Raw genomic sequence first — 17,764 nt, forward strand, 5'->3', positions numbered from 1 at the left:
AAGGCTGTGCACAAGAGGAGGAGTATTCCTTCATTAGAGACATGGAGCAGCTTCCAGCAAGCATTCAGAGGTTTATCTCCTCTGCAATTTCACATGCAATTTCTGCTGGGTTACAGAAGGGGTCTGTGCGACCCGCAATGGTGGCAAAGGTCCCTGGGGTGTGTGTGCCACTGCTCAGGACAGGCCGAGGTCTTCCCCCTTGGAGGTGCGCCGGCCTGTTTCTCCTTCTCTGGCTAGCGAGGGTTCCATGGTGGGGGATCAGGTTCAGAGAGAGGTAGATATGTCTGATGATGAGGATCCCTCAAAGCCTGAGGCATCAGCATTCTCTGGTCTGTTTCCTCCGGATTTGTTCAAGTCACTGTTGCACAAGGCCAGGGCCACAGCGCAATTGGGTGAGACGGAGGACGCCAAGTTGGGTGCCAAGGAGGTTGGTCTGGAGAAAAATCCAGAGGATCGAGTTTACTCAGAGCCTCCTCCAGAGAAGGAAGACATCCCTGCCCCTAAGTTGTTCCTAGAGGTAGTTAAAAAGCAGTGGAAAAAGCCAGGAACATTTCCCAACCCCAGCAGCAGTGATAGGAGGTTCTTTAACATGGAACCTAGTTCCTCTGAGGCATTGCAGGTGCCCACAGTGGACCCTCCAGTGGTGGCATTGGCGTCCAGGAGTGGACAACCATCAAGCCGACTGGCTCAGTCGGGCCACGGTCAACCACGGGGAGTGGAGCCTTTCTCCGAAACGGGTGCGTTTCGGGTGCGTTTCAAGGTATTGATCACCATCTTTAAAGCGCTCCATGGCAGTGGACCTAGTTACCTGCAGGATCGCATCCTATCACACACATCCCTGCGACCTATCCGCTCACACAGAGAGGGGCTCCTCCTGGTGCCGTCTGCTGGTCAATGCCAGCGGGCGACACCTAGGAGTAGATCCTTCTCTGTGATGGGCCCAACCCTCTGGAATGACCTCCCCCCAGACATTCGAACTACCACCGACCTCCGTTCCTTCCGGCAAAAGTTAAAGACTCACCTATTTCAATCAGCTGGCCTGGCACTTTCTTAGTTTTACCTCCCGGGGATTTACTCATTTTAATTGGGTTTGGGGTTTTAATAAGCTTTTAATGTATTATATTTATTATTCTATGTACAGTCTTACAACCTCCTCCACCTACGTATTTAATTATTTAACTGTTTTTGTATGTATTTTATAACGTATTTTAGGGACTGTACACCACCCCGAGTCCCTTTCGGGAGAGGGGGCGGTCTATAAATATGAATAATAAATAAATAAAATAAATAAATAAACTGTTCCAGGCCATCTGCTCCAGGTTCGGCCATCCGGAGGTGGACCTGTTTGCCACACCACAGAACACTCAAGTGGATTGGTTCTTCTATCGGTTCCCAGCTCGGGGGATGGAGGGAGTCGACACGCTTTGGATGCCGTGGCCGGAGGGCCTGCTCTACGCCTTCCCTCCCCTTCCCCTTCTCCCTGGGGTAGTTCGGAAAGTGATATCAGAGAAGGCTGAGCTCATCTTAGTGGCGCCCTACTGGCCGTGCCAGGCGTGGTTTGCGGACCTAATGTGCCTGTCAGTGTCACACCCGTGGAGGATCCCGGGTTGGGATGTGGACCTCAGACAGAGAAACCTGATGCATCCCGAGCCACAGTGGCTGCAGATAGCCGTGTGGAGATTGAGCAGGAGCGCTTAAGCGCCACCCAGCTTTCACAGAGGATGATCTCCACAATTGAGGCTTCACGCAAGGGTTCCACCACTAGGATTTATGATTCCACTTGGCGGGTCTTTGCAGAGTGGTGCTGGGTCTCAGGAGTGAATCCTCGCGAGGCTTCGGTTCCGCACGTCTTGGAGTTCCTCCAAGATGGATTGCATAGGGGGCTCTCACATGGCACCCTCAGGAGACAGGTGGCGGCCCTCTCCACGATTATTCGGGGAGAAGGGCTCCTTCCACTTTCCCAGGTCCCATTAATTAAGAGGTTTTTGAAGGGTGCGGGGAATCTCCGTCCCTCGGTAGTCCACAGGTTTCCAACATGGAGCTTCACTGCGGTTCTCCAAGCAATGACAGGAGCACCATTCGAACCTCTGAGGACGGTTGACCTGAAGTTCATAACCCTTAAGTTAGTGTTCCTTGTGGCGGTCACCTCAGCCCGTCGGATCTCCAAACTGGGGGTGTTGTCCTTCACATCGGATCTTTGTACATTCCACAATAATCGGGTCGTCCTACGACTGGATCTGACTTTTGTTCCCAAGGTTAACTCCCTTTTCCACAGGTCGCAGGGGGTGGTATTACCAGATTTTTGTCCGACCCATCTCATGATAGGGAGTGTCTTTGGCACCGGCTGGATGTCAGGTGTGCCTTGTGCATTTACCTGAGGTGCACAGAGGGCCTCAGGAACTCTGAGGTGCTCTTTGTTTCCTTTTATCCGTCTTCCCTGGGGAAGAGGGTGTCCTCCTCGGCTATAGGGAGGTGGATCAAACTGGCCATCGCATTGGCCTATGAGGTTCAGCACCTTCCGGTGCCCCAGGGCATCACAGCACACTCCACTAGGAGTGCGGCTACCTCGGCAGCCTGGGCCACACAGGCACCTATCGTGGAGATTTGCAGAGCGGCTACGTGGGCGTCCCCGTCTCCCTTCATCAGGCACTACAGGTTAGATGTGTTTGCATCGGCTGATGCGGCCTTTGGTCGTAGGGTGTTACAACACGTGGTAACGCATGAGGGGCCCAGGACCAATAGTGCCCCCCCTGAGGGACGTTAACTTGGGTATGTCCCAATCCTGGCTAATCCTGCAAAATTCCTCCGGAAAATGACAGTTGTCTTACCTGAACTGTTGTTTTAGGAGGTTTTGCAGGATTAGCCAGGTTTCCGCCTTAGCGTTGGTCCAGGGGGTTGGGGGAGTTCAGGGGGTGGGGTGTGTTCCCTTATGACTTGTTTTCAGGTGTTTTGCAGTGGGCTTGACTCGTTGAAACTGGGAACCAGAAGCAAGGAACACAGAGGCGTGGCTTCAAATTAACTCTGTCTCGAGGCCAATTGGACACCACAATACCCAATCCTGGCTAATCCTGCAAAACCTCCTAAAATAACAGTTCAGGTAAGACCAACTGTCATTCTAGGATATGGCAGGATGCAGAATTATTCATAACTCTGTAAGAAAAGGTTCCTATGTACCAGAACATATTCAAGAAGTTGCTATACGTCATCACACTTATATTGTTAATTTCCTGTCTTACGCAACTAGAAGGCTTTTGAAGTTCTTGATGCAGAACTACACTAGGACTTACTAGCTATCAGAGCAGCAGCAGGTAGTTATGTCAGGGCAAAGCCTGCCCTAAAGCCTCAGGGTCTCTAATTTACTGCTTTCCTCTTACCATAAAACAGAAAAGGGGAAGGTGCTGCCTTTAATCGCTGCCTCAGGCGGCCCCTCCTGGAACCACACAGCAGCTGAGCAAAGGCTACGAGTTAATGTGCCTTCCGACACCTCTGCCTGATTCATGAGCCTGGCCTTGAGCAATAAACTGCTGAACCTCCTCAGCTGGGCAGCAGGATTTACAGCCTGCAGGGCTGGCACTCACATACGACAACTAGAACACCAAATGACAAGCCCATTGCAGCCACTTTGTCAGGATAGGTGATGGTTCATGTGCCCACTGTACGTGTATAAGCATGAGTGGAAATTAAGAACATTAAGACGCAGATACAGAAGTATAATGCAGATGCAAAGCAAAAGATAAAAATTACAAACACATAATATAGAAATCTTCCAACCTTATGTACTAGTAAACGTAGATGTGCAAATATTAATATCAAATTTGTTAAATGAAAAATTCCTAGGTATGCAATTATCAAGGTATATGTAATATATTAATTGGTTGTCCTGAATCTACAGACAGGCCACTTAAGTGTACACTGTAGTAGAAGTTGTGACAGGACAATCAACATACAAGAATCATGTGATACCTAATTTACAAATAGGGTCCTTTTGATTCTCATTTACTGACGTAGATAAAGTCAAGAACCTTAATAGTACAATTCATGATGCACTAGATTAATTCTCCATCCATTCAGGATTACTTAACACAGAAAATGTACTGGTCCTACTGTCTTCTTCACTGTGAATAGAGCTGATACATATGCATGTATTTATTCTTCTGGAATTCTAGAAAATAGAAGGCAAATTCCTGAAGAACACTGTAACACTCATACTTTATTTCTTAAATGTTACAAGTAACCCTTGCTTATTAATGGCCTCACTTAGTGACTGTATTAATTTATAATGGTGTAGAAAAACCCAGCTTTTTGACCAGTCCTGGCATTTAAGAGCATTATAATGTCCTGTGGTCACAGAATCGCCATTTGCATGTTTCTCAACCAGCTTGCAAAAAGCAGAATTAATAGAGAATGCAGAAGCAAAATCACAAGTCACAATCATGTGAAGTTTCATTTAGCAACCACAGTGACTTGCTTAATGACCAAATGGCCAATGACATTGTAATGCCAACACAGTTGTATGGTTTTCTGCTTACTGACTGTAGCACTTAGAAATGGAGTGGCTGGTCCCAATTGTTGTTGAGAAGCAAGGACTACTCTCTTTCTCTCCCTCCCTCTCTCTCTATCTCTCTCTTTCTCTCTCTCTCTCTCTCACACACACACACCTCGTTTCTCTCTCTCTCTCTCATATATACACACACAAAAGTTGGATGACAAATTCTGCTTTTCCTCTATTTATTCCTGCACATAAGTATCCATATAAGACTAACCATTTATAAATTCTGTAAGAGACATGGTGATACATGGTGAGAACTACAGTTTGTAGAAGCTAGACAAAGTGAACATGCATATTTATTTGGGGCAACACTTCACTATGTCCATCTTTCAGCTCACTGATGCATTTGCTACACTCAGAGAGAATTTCTGGTCATTGCCCAGAAAATATTGCACCAGGCAGTGTCACTTAATGGAATGACACAACCTTGGTTTTCAGGCAAGTAAGAATATCTGGCTTCTTTTAAATAAAAATGATCTAAACATTGGCTTAAAAGCTTTTCCAGTGTCAGAATACACTACCTAACCCACTACAAATGTGTCACTCATAGCTCTTGCTTATATTGAATCTTAGCAACAAGATAGATTTGAAATGCACCATTAAACACATATTCTTCTAAATAATCAGAATTTTTTTTTAGTACTGTGATATTTTCAAAGAGCACATGAGGACATGGGAATTTCAGTATGGAAACTGCTAACAGCTTTTCTGACAAGAGATTTCTGAGTTATCCCAGTGAACTATTTTATTATTTATTTATATATCACTTTCCTTTTAATGCTTCCAGAGAGAGAATTCCTAGCATTAGCAATTTTTTTTAAAAAAACTAGGCAGTTCCCTCATCTTTCTTTCCCTTCTTAACAGAATTCTGTAGAAAGAGGGGAAAAACAAGGAAGTCATTCTATAAAAACAGCTCACTGCCTGATAGAAAGGCAGTGTTTGGAAAAAAACAGCTTTATTCAATCTGAGTTTTCTTTGGCCAAATATTTTTAAACAAAGAATGCTACCTAGACTGTCAATAATCATGCTACTTAAACACCGTAACAGATCTAAGCATTCTCCTTTCTTTCTTATATCTTGCTTCGATTCAATAGACTTGTACAGTCTTTCTTATCTCCCATTCCTGATCAAATTTACAAGGCAGAATTGTGGATCCTACTACTACTTTCTCCAAATAATTAACTTGATATATGCCTTTTATTTCTGTTTATTTAAAAAAAAATCAGTCTCCCTAAATCTACCGTATGTTTTGTCCCTACCAAACAAAGGAGGGAAAAAACAGCCTTATCTTAGAAGTAGAGTTCAGGAAAAAGCTACTGGTCTTTTGGACTGTGCGAGTCCCACTCAGTAGCCTTGCTTGTCATCTAGAATTTATCAGCCCAATGCAGATCTGCCATAATGTGTTGTATAACCAGTGCATAAACAAACTTCAGCATGATAAATGCTTTGCTTTGAAAGCCATAAAGTTATTAGCTGGTGGCTGTTAGCTACCGCTGAGCACAAGGCACATTTCCTCCATTAACCCTTGACGGCCCACCCCTGTGCCTGTACATTCATCATACATAGGGACAGAATTTGGTGGCAAAAAGCAAGGGAACCCAAAGAACTGAGAATAGGATCTCTGATTATTTAGCAGTGACACTAAATAATCAGAGATCCCACGGTGTCTCTGGACTTGAGGGAATTTTCTGGGTTCAAGATATAGTGAAGTGGAATATATAGTAATACTTATCATTCTAAGATCAGTAATATAATAATACTTATCATTCTAAAAGTAGCAAAGCGTATACATTTAGTTAAATTTTTCTCTTTCCAATACTGGAAAAAGCAATAGTAAGCAGCACAAAAGGGTCTGAGACCGCAAGAAGGGAACATTACTTAAATCCAGCGGTCAGTTAATAGTAAAACTCAGATGCCTGAACAGAAGGTAACTCAATTCATAATTCAGTCCTTTATTCACTATGTTACATCTGATTCTACTTACAACTAGATCCTCCCACCTATGACTCAAATGAAAAGGCCATCTGATTTCACTGAGAGTTCCAACATTTTGCCAGAGAATTAAAAATACCTCTTTGTTTTAGTTGCAATGCTATACATGCTCTAATCGCGAATTAATGCTAGTAATATGATATCTCATAAACAGGTCAATGGAACATAATGGGCAAGGGCAGCATATCAGAAGTGTGTGGAGTAGTCACAGTTTGTTTGTTTTTAATGACAGAATTCAGTAAAAAGAAAAAAAATATTTTCATTTCTTCTAAGGAGAAAATGTTTTGCCACTGTTTCCTGGTTTAGGAATGTAACAATTTAAATAAATACTTTTAAGTATAATCTTTACACTGAAGTGCTACATCAGAAGAATAAAATAATGGTGTGTGTGTGTGTGTGTGTGTGTGTGACTAGTTACAAAAAAATGTCAAAGAAGACCAGGAATTTTCACACTCTCAAGGTTGCATGATAGATAGTCTGAGGTTAGTTGAGCAGATTTGAGCCAGGGAATCATAACTGAGGAACAGAAAGAAAAAGCCCAGGAAAAATTAGTTGCTCCAGCAGGCTCTCAATCCAAACAGGAAACTGCCTATTCAGGAGGTCCAACTACAATACAATACAATAGCAGAGTTGGAAGGGACCTTGGAGGTCTTCTAGTCCAACCCCCTGCCTAGGCAGGAAACCCTACACCGTTTCAGACAAATGGCTATCCAACATCTTCTTAAAGACTTCCAGTGTTGGAGCATTCACAACTTCTGGAGGCAAGCTGTTCCACTGATTAATTGTTCTAACTGTCAGGAAATTTCTCCTCAGTTCTAAGTTGCTTCTCTCCTTGATTAGTTTCCACCCATTGCTTCTTGTTCTGCCCTCGGGTACCTTGCAGAATAGTTTGACTCCCTCTTCTTTGTGGCAACCCCTGAGTTATTGGAACACTGCTATCATATCTCTCCTAGTCCTTTTTTTCATTAAACTAGACATACCCAGTTTCTGCAACCGTTCTTCATATGTTTGAGCCTCCAGTCTCCTAATCCTCTTTGTTGCTCTTTTCTGCACTCTTTCTAGAGTCTCCACATCTTTTCTACATCGTAGTGACCAAAACTGAATGCAGTATTCCAAGTGTGGCCTTACCAAGGCATTATAAAGTGGTATTAACACTTCACATGATCTTGATTCTATCCCTCTGTTTATGCAGCCTGGAACTGTGTTGGCTTTTTTGGCAGCTGCTGCACACTGCTGGCTCATATTTAAATGGTTGTCCACTAGGACTCCAAGATCCCTCTCACAGTTACTACTATTGAGCAAGGTACCACCTATACTGTACCTGTGCACTTCGGTTTTTTTGCCTAAATGTAGAACCATGCTCTTCACCCTCCACTAGTCAGTCCTGATTTGAGGGGAAAATATTTAATTGCCATAATAAAAAGCTGAGCTTTTTTTTTTTTCAAATTTTCTATAGTGTGGCAAGCTGACTATATATGCATATGGTATCAGTTAAAACTCGATCCGATTTCAATTCTATAAGTTGCTGATTCTGAGCCAATTCAAACGGAGCAAGATAAGACTTTCTGAAAGATGAAAATGCAGCTTCTTCAAGATGGAATCTGTATTATATATAAAGCAAGTTACTTTATTTCTCAATGACCTACTGGTGGCTCTTTGATTGTCCTTGCCAGTAGCCATTGACTCCCAAGTTGGACAGTAAACTATAATTAACTACAGTTTCCTTGTTTGTTTTGCCAGTCATATGAATATGAAAGAAAATGAAAAGTTGCTAGCATAGATGCCCCAAACCTAAGATCCTAACTATTAATCCTGTTCAGTGTCCTGTCTTTACATTCAGCTCATTCAAACAGAAATTGCTTCATTGTTTTGGAAGGAAACATTGTTTTTTCCAGCGTTGTCATAATATGAAATTGACATTATAACCTCTGTAATGATGGAGAAAACACAAAAGAAAATATTTATTGTTTTGTGCTGCTGGACCCATTTTTTTTACATCCCCCCAAAACTGGAAAACTCTTCAGTGTCAAAGAACTTGAACTATTTTTTTCAACAATACATTTCCCCCCCTATAGGGATCCAATACAAGATTTTGCAGAGACCACCAGCAATTCAGTTTGTATCATTCAGGGTGCATATAGTTAAAAGCATGCAATAAGAACATAATTTCATATATTGCAAGCCGTAATAATAAAGGCAGTAGCAACTAAATATTAACCAACAACTTTTCAGACCTATCAAGAACTCTCAAGTCTACTTTTTCTCCTTTTTTTTTGCTGCTTAAGCAGTAAAAAGGGGAAAACCAACATCCAAATGATCTTGTTTATGGTGGTTAAATAAGCTGCATGTGCTTAATCCGTTAGAGTTTAATGAATTTATGACTTGCTTTGGAATTTGACAAGGGCCATAAAAGAGTAATTAACATTTATCAGCATGTTTGCTCCGCCTGCACACACCCTCCTCCTCTTGGCCCCTCTCATGGCAGTGTCGGGCACCATAGAGAGAATATAAAAGCGATCAATTAATTTTTAATAATCTCAGGGAAAGATTGTAGAATTGCAGTATGAACTCTGGGAGTGTCAATAAACATGCCGAAGGTCATCTACTTTCTTCCTCTATCTATATGCTTGTCAGTAAAGTGGTCAGAGGAGGGGGGCAGAGGAGAATGGGACACACGTATCAAAACCTGCCATGGGAATAGATGATGGAGCAATCCATCACAACTACTCATCCAATCACTTTACCTCATTGTCTAATATGTAGTCCTTTATTCTAAAATGAACAGGAAGCATACCCAATTTCTACTATATCTGTATATTACTAGATTTCAAAGTTGTCTATATAATTGCCCAAAATATTATATGCATTAAAGGCCTTTGACTAGCCTAATTACAATACAAAAATGATGCTTCCCCAGCATCTTCATTCTGCTATGTCCCTATGGCACCCTTTTTATCTTGTTTCTAATCATATGTAAAGACACATCCATACATCTTTCTCTAGAATGAGAATGTCCTAACAACACTCCCCTGAGCAAGTTTCGGCCAGAGGCCATGTTTAGGCACTTAGCTACTCAAATGATGTTTTCCATTATATTATTGCTTGAGTTTCTCCGTGCAAACAATGTAGGGTGCATTGATGGGAAGAGGGGAGGCAATTTGCTATAACAAAGTGCCTAGTGCCTCTGTCACTGATGTCCTGAATCTCCCCCTTCTTTCCAGTCTCTGACCATTGCATACACCATCCACTCTTGTTTTATCTGACAACGGGCTCATTCTCCTTTTTAAGTTATTTTTGGAGTGGTTAGGAATACTTTGGAAGTTGATGGTTTGCCTACTTGGCCTATGTCTGCAATGGCGAACCTGTGGGCACGAATGCCAGAGGTGGCACGCAGAGCCCTCTCTGTGGGCACGCGCGCCATCGCCAGCTGGTCTTCTGGTTTCCAGTGCACGACGGCCAGCTGGTCTTCGCGGGCACCAAACATCCAAAAACGGTCTGAAGGTGGAAAACGGCCTGAAAATGGCTCAAAACCAGGCAGAAAACGGCTAAAAAACAGGAATGCATGCCCCCGCCAGCTGGTTCTTCAGGTTTCCGGCATTCCGGTGCATACACATGCACGCACTGCTGGTTTGGGCACTCAGTGCCGAAAAGATGTTCTGGTTTGGGCACTCAGTGCCGAAAAGATTTGCCATCACTGGCCAATGCCATCAACAGCACATCTAAAAGTATATCATGCGAATTGGTGATGGCCTTGTATGAAGTGGCTAACATTATTAGCCAGACTGCAAACCAAACTGCCAATCACATCTCTTATTGTTCATATATGAGTCAGCAATAAAGAGAACTCTAGCTTTGTGGGTGCACTTTGGATGCATGTTGGTTTCTTGTCAGCTCCTACAGGGGGTGACAGTATGCCAATTCTGTGGATTCAGCCCAAGACAGCCTTAAGTCATCCATGCACCAGTATTATAGTACTACTTTGTCTTATTTCACGCACATCCAAGGGCAGCCTCAATGTGTACAAAACCTATTAGGATATGTTAGCCATTACCAAGGAAGAAAGTCAAAAGACTGAAGTAACTGGATTCGAACTGGTAGATGTGACAGCAAATTCTATGACATCCAAGACAAGTGGATAGTATTTGAAATGGAGTATCAGTGAAAGACATAACTCAGAATTTCAGATTGCATTTTTAACTATCAAGACAATGTGGAGAAAATTCCAGATGGTGAAAAGGAAAATTAGGCATTTCATAGGATCACAGTAATAGTAGGATTTAACTGTGTTTTGGTAATATATACCATCCAGTTATTGCTTCTCCCAGTCAGCAGACATGCGTTGAAGTAGAGTAGGATAGCTGCTCCTGTCATACAAAACTTTTTAAAAAATTCCTTCCAGTTGCCATAAAAGAGACTAGATTTTCACTCTGTTCCCAGCTCCTGCTTTAAAAAAAACCTGTAATTTGTAAAATCTGCACTGGCTTTTTTTTAAAAAAAAAAATCTGCACATCGACCTAAAAAAAGTTCCCTAGTGTGTGACCACAATTGGCACTACCACTGGCAGACTCATGGGTTTAAGCACAGTTATTTCTTTCTGTCCTTTTTTCATCACCTCTGTGTGATCTGAGGGTGGTGAAAAGTGAGACAGAGGTGGGAGTTCCTGGAGAGATCCCCTTTTCACAGGAAAAGAATCAACCAATTGCCCAGACGCTAGACTCATAACACAGGGGAATTAATTGACTAAATTAGCAATTGAATTGAGCCCCAAATACAGTTTGTCTATTTGAAAAAAAAACCTAGCATTCTTTCAGTTATTTAAGGAAGTTATCAACATGGGTTAAATAGCTTGTATGGAAACCCTCCCCTCAACACACACACAGACACATGGATGCTACATAGTGTACATACCAAATTTTAATGTTAATGTTACTTTTTAATGACACTTTATTTATCAATTATATGATATTGTATAGCCCTCTTTGAGGAAGAAGGATGGTTTAGAAATATGAAATATAAATAAATTAATGGTATAATTATATATCATATGAGTAGGGCCAATATATATAATTCAAACTGATTATAACCCGTGATTCATTTAGAATGTCTGAACAATGGAAATACAACAATAACAACAAAAGTTAATTTGCAGTAGAAGCAAAGAAATATGGAACAGGAAAAAATGCTGTGCTATGCTAGTAATCCCTATATAAAGTATCCTTTTCCCCCTAAAATTTAGAAATATTTTTCAAAAAGCCAGGTAAAATTCTAATTCTATACCGCACAATGCTCGCAGAGGTGTTCATAATTTAGATGTCATGGGTCCAAGTAATGGGTCCAATCAATCCAGGACTCTGAGGCTGTGCTTTTTCTCAGAGATCCATTTTATTGGGTATATCATATAGGACAGCGATGGCGAAACTTTCTTGGCTCGAGTGCCATAAGTGGGGGGACGCATGGGGGGGACGCAGTGGGTTGTGTGTGGGTGTGCCACACCCATAATGCAATGCGCAACCCCCCCCAGTGAGCATGAGCGCATAGCAGGTGGTCCCCCCATTTTTTGCATGCTTTTTTTGGCCACCCCAGGCTCCAGAGGCTTTATAGGAGCCTGGGGAGGGAGAAAACAGCACCCCCCCGGAGGCCCCCCGGAGCCTTCAGGGACCTTCAGGAGGCTTCCCTGAAGGCTCAGGAGGACTAAAAACGGCCATACGAGCAAACCATAGGACCATTTTTAGTCTTCTGGAGCTTTTAGGGACCTTCAGGAGCTTCCCTGAAGGCTCCGGAGGACTAAAAACGGCCCTACGAGCAAACCAGAAGTCCGTTCCCAAACTTCCGGTTTGCCCATAGGGCCATTTTTGTGCATTCCGGAGGCTTCAGAGAAGCTCCTGAAGCCTCCAGAGGGCTTCCGGGGGGGGGGAGGCTGTTTTTGCCCTCCCCAAGCTCCTATAAAGCCTCTGGAGCCTGGGGAGGGTGAAAAATGGCTTTAGAAAAGGCTGAACTGAGCTGGCCAGTGCGCGCATGCACGCTGGCCAGCTGACAGGGCAACACCTCGCGTGCCCTGACAAATGGCTCCGCGTGCCACCTGTGGCACGCGTGCCATAGGTTCGCCATCCCAGATATAGGCACATTCAAATGTGGCTTAATGTCAAGGCTCTGACTCACGACTCCAAGCAAGCCAGCCACTTGGGATTCCTCAGGACATGGCATCTGGTGTGAAGACAATTTTGGTGATCAACAATGAAAAAGGACAACAAAAAAATACCAAAATATGTTCAAATGTGCCCATATGATGTACCCAATAAAATGGATCTTTGAGAAAAACCACAGCCTCAGAGTCCTGGATTGATTGGGCCCATTACTCAGAAACATGACATTAGAGATATGAGCTACAAATTTTGCAGAGCAGGTACATAATCCTACTGGCATTCATTAATGATTACTGTAAGATCCAGGATAAAACATTTGTCTGATCCAACGAAAGTGACTATTTCATTTTCATTTCTCATCTAGTATTCTAAGGATAATTTTTAAGTGATTTTCATCCGTAACTTTTAGCAACTACCCACTTCTGCTTATAATGAAACTTTTTTCCTAAACTAAGGATATACAGTATTAACTGCCCTTGATAAAACAATGACAGATTTGTTATCAGCAATTTTCAATCAAATGCTATAGTACAGGTTAGTAGTGATACTTTAAATATATTGTTAATATCTTTTTATGCCTTAACTATACTTTTTATTACTGCCCTAATATCATCTACACAAATTGACGAGGCTTCTACTGTTTTTTCCAAAATATCCCACAACAGTAATAAAAATAAATAAACACTTACAGAGGGGGAAAGTTAACGCCATGCGCTGGCTGGCCCCCATGGACACTAGTGGCCCTCCTTGGCTGTCGCTTCTATCTGGCAATCAATTGACAAGAAATTGAGATTATGAGATATGACAATCACCATCAGAAGGAAGACAATCAATCAACTGACTACTATAGCTGAGCAAGTGACATTTAACAGTAGAGATTTTCCAAATTTAGTTACTATCATGGGATTAGATATCAAAAGCTGCAGTTTTAGTCTTATAAAGAACACACAAAAAGAATTGCTATAAACACAGTTTTTTATACATCTTGATACTTAATATTTTCTCACAAGGAACCACATACAATATAATGAGATTAGGAAAGAGGAATGTAGAAATAATGTACAAGTCTTATATACTGAACTGTAGAATAATGCTGCACAGTATTTTAGAAATATGCAGAAACATAAATATAGCACCTGTATACAAGTCTTTAAAGCTGCCGGCCCCATAATCCCACAGAAGACCTAATTATTTTAAAGAGATGTAAACAGATGTTACTTTCACACCTTTCCCATTTTCTTCCACAAGACAGGATGGGTCAGCCCGCAAATGACTGGCTCAAAAGCATTGAGTGAATTTCCAGGGCTAAAGGTGGATCTGAACCTGGATCTCCATGTCCAAATCTGATGTGTTAACCCAGTGTTTCTCAATCTGTGGTCCACAAATCCTTTGGGGGGGGGGAGTTGCGATATCATCACAGGAGCTCAGCGAAGGCTTGGAGAAATGTTATGATTTAAATCTTAGGTTAAGTCTTGGTGGTCTGTGGCCATGATCCATGGGCATAAAAATGAGGTCCGGGGTGAAAAAATGGTTGAGTACCTCTGCTTTAACTACTATATCAGCATGGCTCTATTCCTTTCCAAAGCAACAGCTATTAATCAGCTACTCATCATCTTACAAAATCAGACAAGGCTACAGTTTTACAAATCGATTTGAATCCAGTTCATATTTTGTTTCTCAGAGATTTTAAATTACTGAAATGTCTCTTGCAAAGTGCCTTAATACGTGTTGTTTGTTCACACTTAACTCATGCTTGCAATTTGGTATAAAACTTGACCTGATGAGAATCCTAACTTGATCATTGCAAAGAATTGGAAACGGTCTACAAAAATCAAAGAGAACCTTGGGAAGTTTTAGCAGACCGAGAGAAGTCTTTTTTGCCTATTTTCTTGCTTTTACCATTCCCTCTCTAATCTTCTTGTCCTTTTCAGCTTCTAATGTATCATTCAATAGAATTCTCATGATCAATCAAATTCATACATTTATGTTTTAATTGAAATGTTTACATCCCTCGAGGTTACATTAAATATCTACGTTTTGTATGATTAATACTAACTGTCCCCATTGCTTCTTCAGTTGAAAAATGGTAGTTTCCTTAAACAATATAAAGGAGAAAAAAGACAATAATTTGGCATGTGTGATATACTAGTTATATGCCCTTAACTTTAAAAAGTAATGTAAATCTAAATATTCTACTTAAACCACTTCATCCTATCCTAAATAAATAAAAACCAAAAATAATGATTAATGTACAGCTAATCTCTTAAAAACTATCCAGTGTAGAAACTGAGCCCTGGAATTAAAATCTTTCATTATTTAACTTGCAAAAATTACATTAATTGTAAAGAACATTAGTTAGAAATAAATCAGAATGGAATATTTTAAATATTCTCCAGTCTTCTATAACTGTAAAAACCAATCTCAATACATTTGTAGCAATTTTCAAAGTAAATTATTCCAGTATTGAACTTCTATATGACTATTAAAGCTGTTTTGTTTAAACATGAATATGAGAGTCATGATTTGTTAACATTGTTTTCTTAGATTTGGGCGGAGCTACCATTTATATGTGAATTTTGTTGTTGTTTTGGCTTGAGAAGAATTTGCTTTCTTAACCCAATTAATTTCTTTGTTTTTGGATTGTGGCCGATTTGTCTTTTTGGCATTTATTACTATAAACTACCTAGAATCTTAGGAGGTGGGAAGTATGTAAATATCCATAATTCATTAATTCATTTGTTACTACAAAAAATCTGAGCTGGCCCAATTTACCAGCTTTGCCTTTAGAAATAATACATTGGTTGTAAGTGGTATTAGGATACTTAATTGAGGAAATGAATGGTTTATAGTAGTTCAGACTAAACCAAGCAAAACAAATCAAACCTGAGATATGATTCAGGTGCTGAACATTTGCTAGGTTTATACAACTGAAAGAGACATCTAGGTTAATGAGGTTCTGATGTTGTCCTTCTATAGTTGGGTCTAGTTAGTACAATATAGACAAACATACAGATGAAGCTGACATGTCAACATTCCACGATGCACCCATCAATGGCTGATATTCTTGCTAGATCACAGAATTGTTATCCACACAGTCCCAATGCTGTAAAGAGCAACTTAGGAAACATTTCCAGACACTGTACTATACATGTGCACAGCCTGTTGCATAACAAACCAAGGTCCCGTTTCCTGTTCCCCCAGAACCGTTAAAACCTCACAAACCACTAGGAAGAACTGTTTCCTGCAGGTGTCCCAGGAACATGAATCACACCTTGTCAAAATGCTGGGTATGAACCAATGGAACAAGATCCTTCAAAAAGTAGATACATCTTGCAGTCTTTGTCCATGCATAACTTTCTAACTTGCTGATCTACATCCTGATCAGGAAGGGGTTAAATGAGTATTAATCAGACACTTTCAAGAAGCTTTGAAAACTCATCCAAATATTATAAAAAATGCCTTTAATCATCTAATAGCCCAAACGGGGAAGTGATGGATGGGCTGATCTTTGCCTGAACAGATGAGCCTGGGGATGTGGGCTTACAGGAGATGGAAAAGAGATGATGACACTTTTCCTTCCTCCCTCCCTCCCTCCCTCACTGCTTGGAGCAGTTAGAAATATGAGGTCACCCAGCAAGAGATGATAACACATTAAGGGCTCTTGAGAGATTGGCCTGTCAGCCTTGTTAGGAAGAGGCAATTGGGGATGACTGTATAATTAAAGGCTGGAGAAAACCATAACTCACAGCAGTTTAGACAGCAATGAAGGGACTCTATCCGCTACGGTCTTTTCTGTTTGGAAAAAACACCTCAGTAGAAGTGAGCTTAGTTCAGTGTAGTTTGGGCTTCAGTGAGGTGCTCTTAATGAATTGAAAATCTGCAATTTCAATTGCAGTCCTTTTGCATCAAATTTTGCAAATATGAATTTGTCACACAAAGCTACTACATTATTGGGTGAAGAAAAACAAGCCACGGTCAGGACTAAGGATTATTCAAATAGCATGATTTATAATAGGAATCATAGGCCTAATCTAAAATCACCAGATTATTTTGCTATAGGCCTAAACCTTGTCCTAAAGTATGAATCCAACTGGTATATCTGAATTACTTCCAAAAGTAGTTGTTTGATGCAGACCACATATCCCTGAAAAAGATGTTTATAAGCTCTGTCTGCTTATTATGAATTAAAAGCATCCTCCAACAGATCAATTCTGTTAGTAATGAAATTGTAGAATTCCTGTTCCTCAGTACAGAGAATGGTGACAGTTTCTCACTGTATAGGCATAAAGTATAGAATATAGTAAGTTTGGTACAATGTTGCTATATTACTATAAATTAATATATGAATAGTTTCTTAATGGAAGTAAAGAAAAGAAGAGAACAATCAGCAGGAAGCTGGATAGACTTTGTTACAGTGGCAATTAATACACCATTAGAAGCCTGAAGGATCAAGTTAGAGACAGATCATCATGGAGAAAGTCAACAATGATGTGACAGAACATAATCAATCAGTTCACTTAAAAGAACACTGAACTTCCTTGGGATATTAAGGATTTATTGAACTAAATCTCTCTCTATAATACTCTGAACAGTAAACGGTCTACTTATCTCACTTGAATCTTACTGATGGCATTCCAATGATGGCAGTATTTCATGTAATCTCTGGACTACAGTTGGAGACAAGATATTAGACACTACTCCATACTCCTCCCCCCTCCCAATATTTTGACAATGGAATCTATGTTTCAATGCATTTGATTCTGCAATTCCCTTTGGCACTGTATTGTTTCATAAACCTTGATGATGATGAATCATCAAGTTAGTATTGACTCTTAGTGACCACATGGATAGACTTGGGTTGCACTGGTTTATTTTATAATCAGTTAGTTTGATTTCCAGGCTAACTATAAAATTGTCAGAAGTTGTCTTCAACACTGAAGCTCAAAGGCAGTAATACTCTTGCTTCTTGATTCTCTAACATTCAATTTTTAGAATCACATCATTGTTTGCACGATTCTGATTTTTGTAGGTAGAGACATAATGGAATCTGAATACTTTTTCCAAGTCCTTCATTGCTACT

The 17,764-nt window shown here is 40.9% G+C and overlaps 1 protein-coding gene across 1 annotated transcript in view; it reads right to left on the reverse strand.

The window, feature by feature from the left end:
* Positions 1-17,764, reverse strand: part of RNF220 (ring finger protein 220) — a 349,771-nt gene that overhangs the window by 218,195 nt on the left and 113,812 nt on the right. The window contains exon 2 of the mRNA XM_081946336.1: positions 13,374-13,448. Within this exon, the coding sequence (XP_081802462.1) occupies positions 13,374-13,448 (75 nt within the window). The remainder of the gene's footprint in view (positions 1-13,373; positions 13,449-17,764) is intronic.

Source organism: Natrix helvetica (genome assembly GCF_964273705.1).
Source record: "Natrix helvetica genome assembly, chromosome: 3".
In the NCBI taxonomy this organism is placed as follows: domain Eukaryota; kingdom Metazoa; phylum Chordata; class Lepidosauria; order Squamata; family Natricidae; genus Natrix; species Natrix helvetica.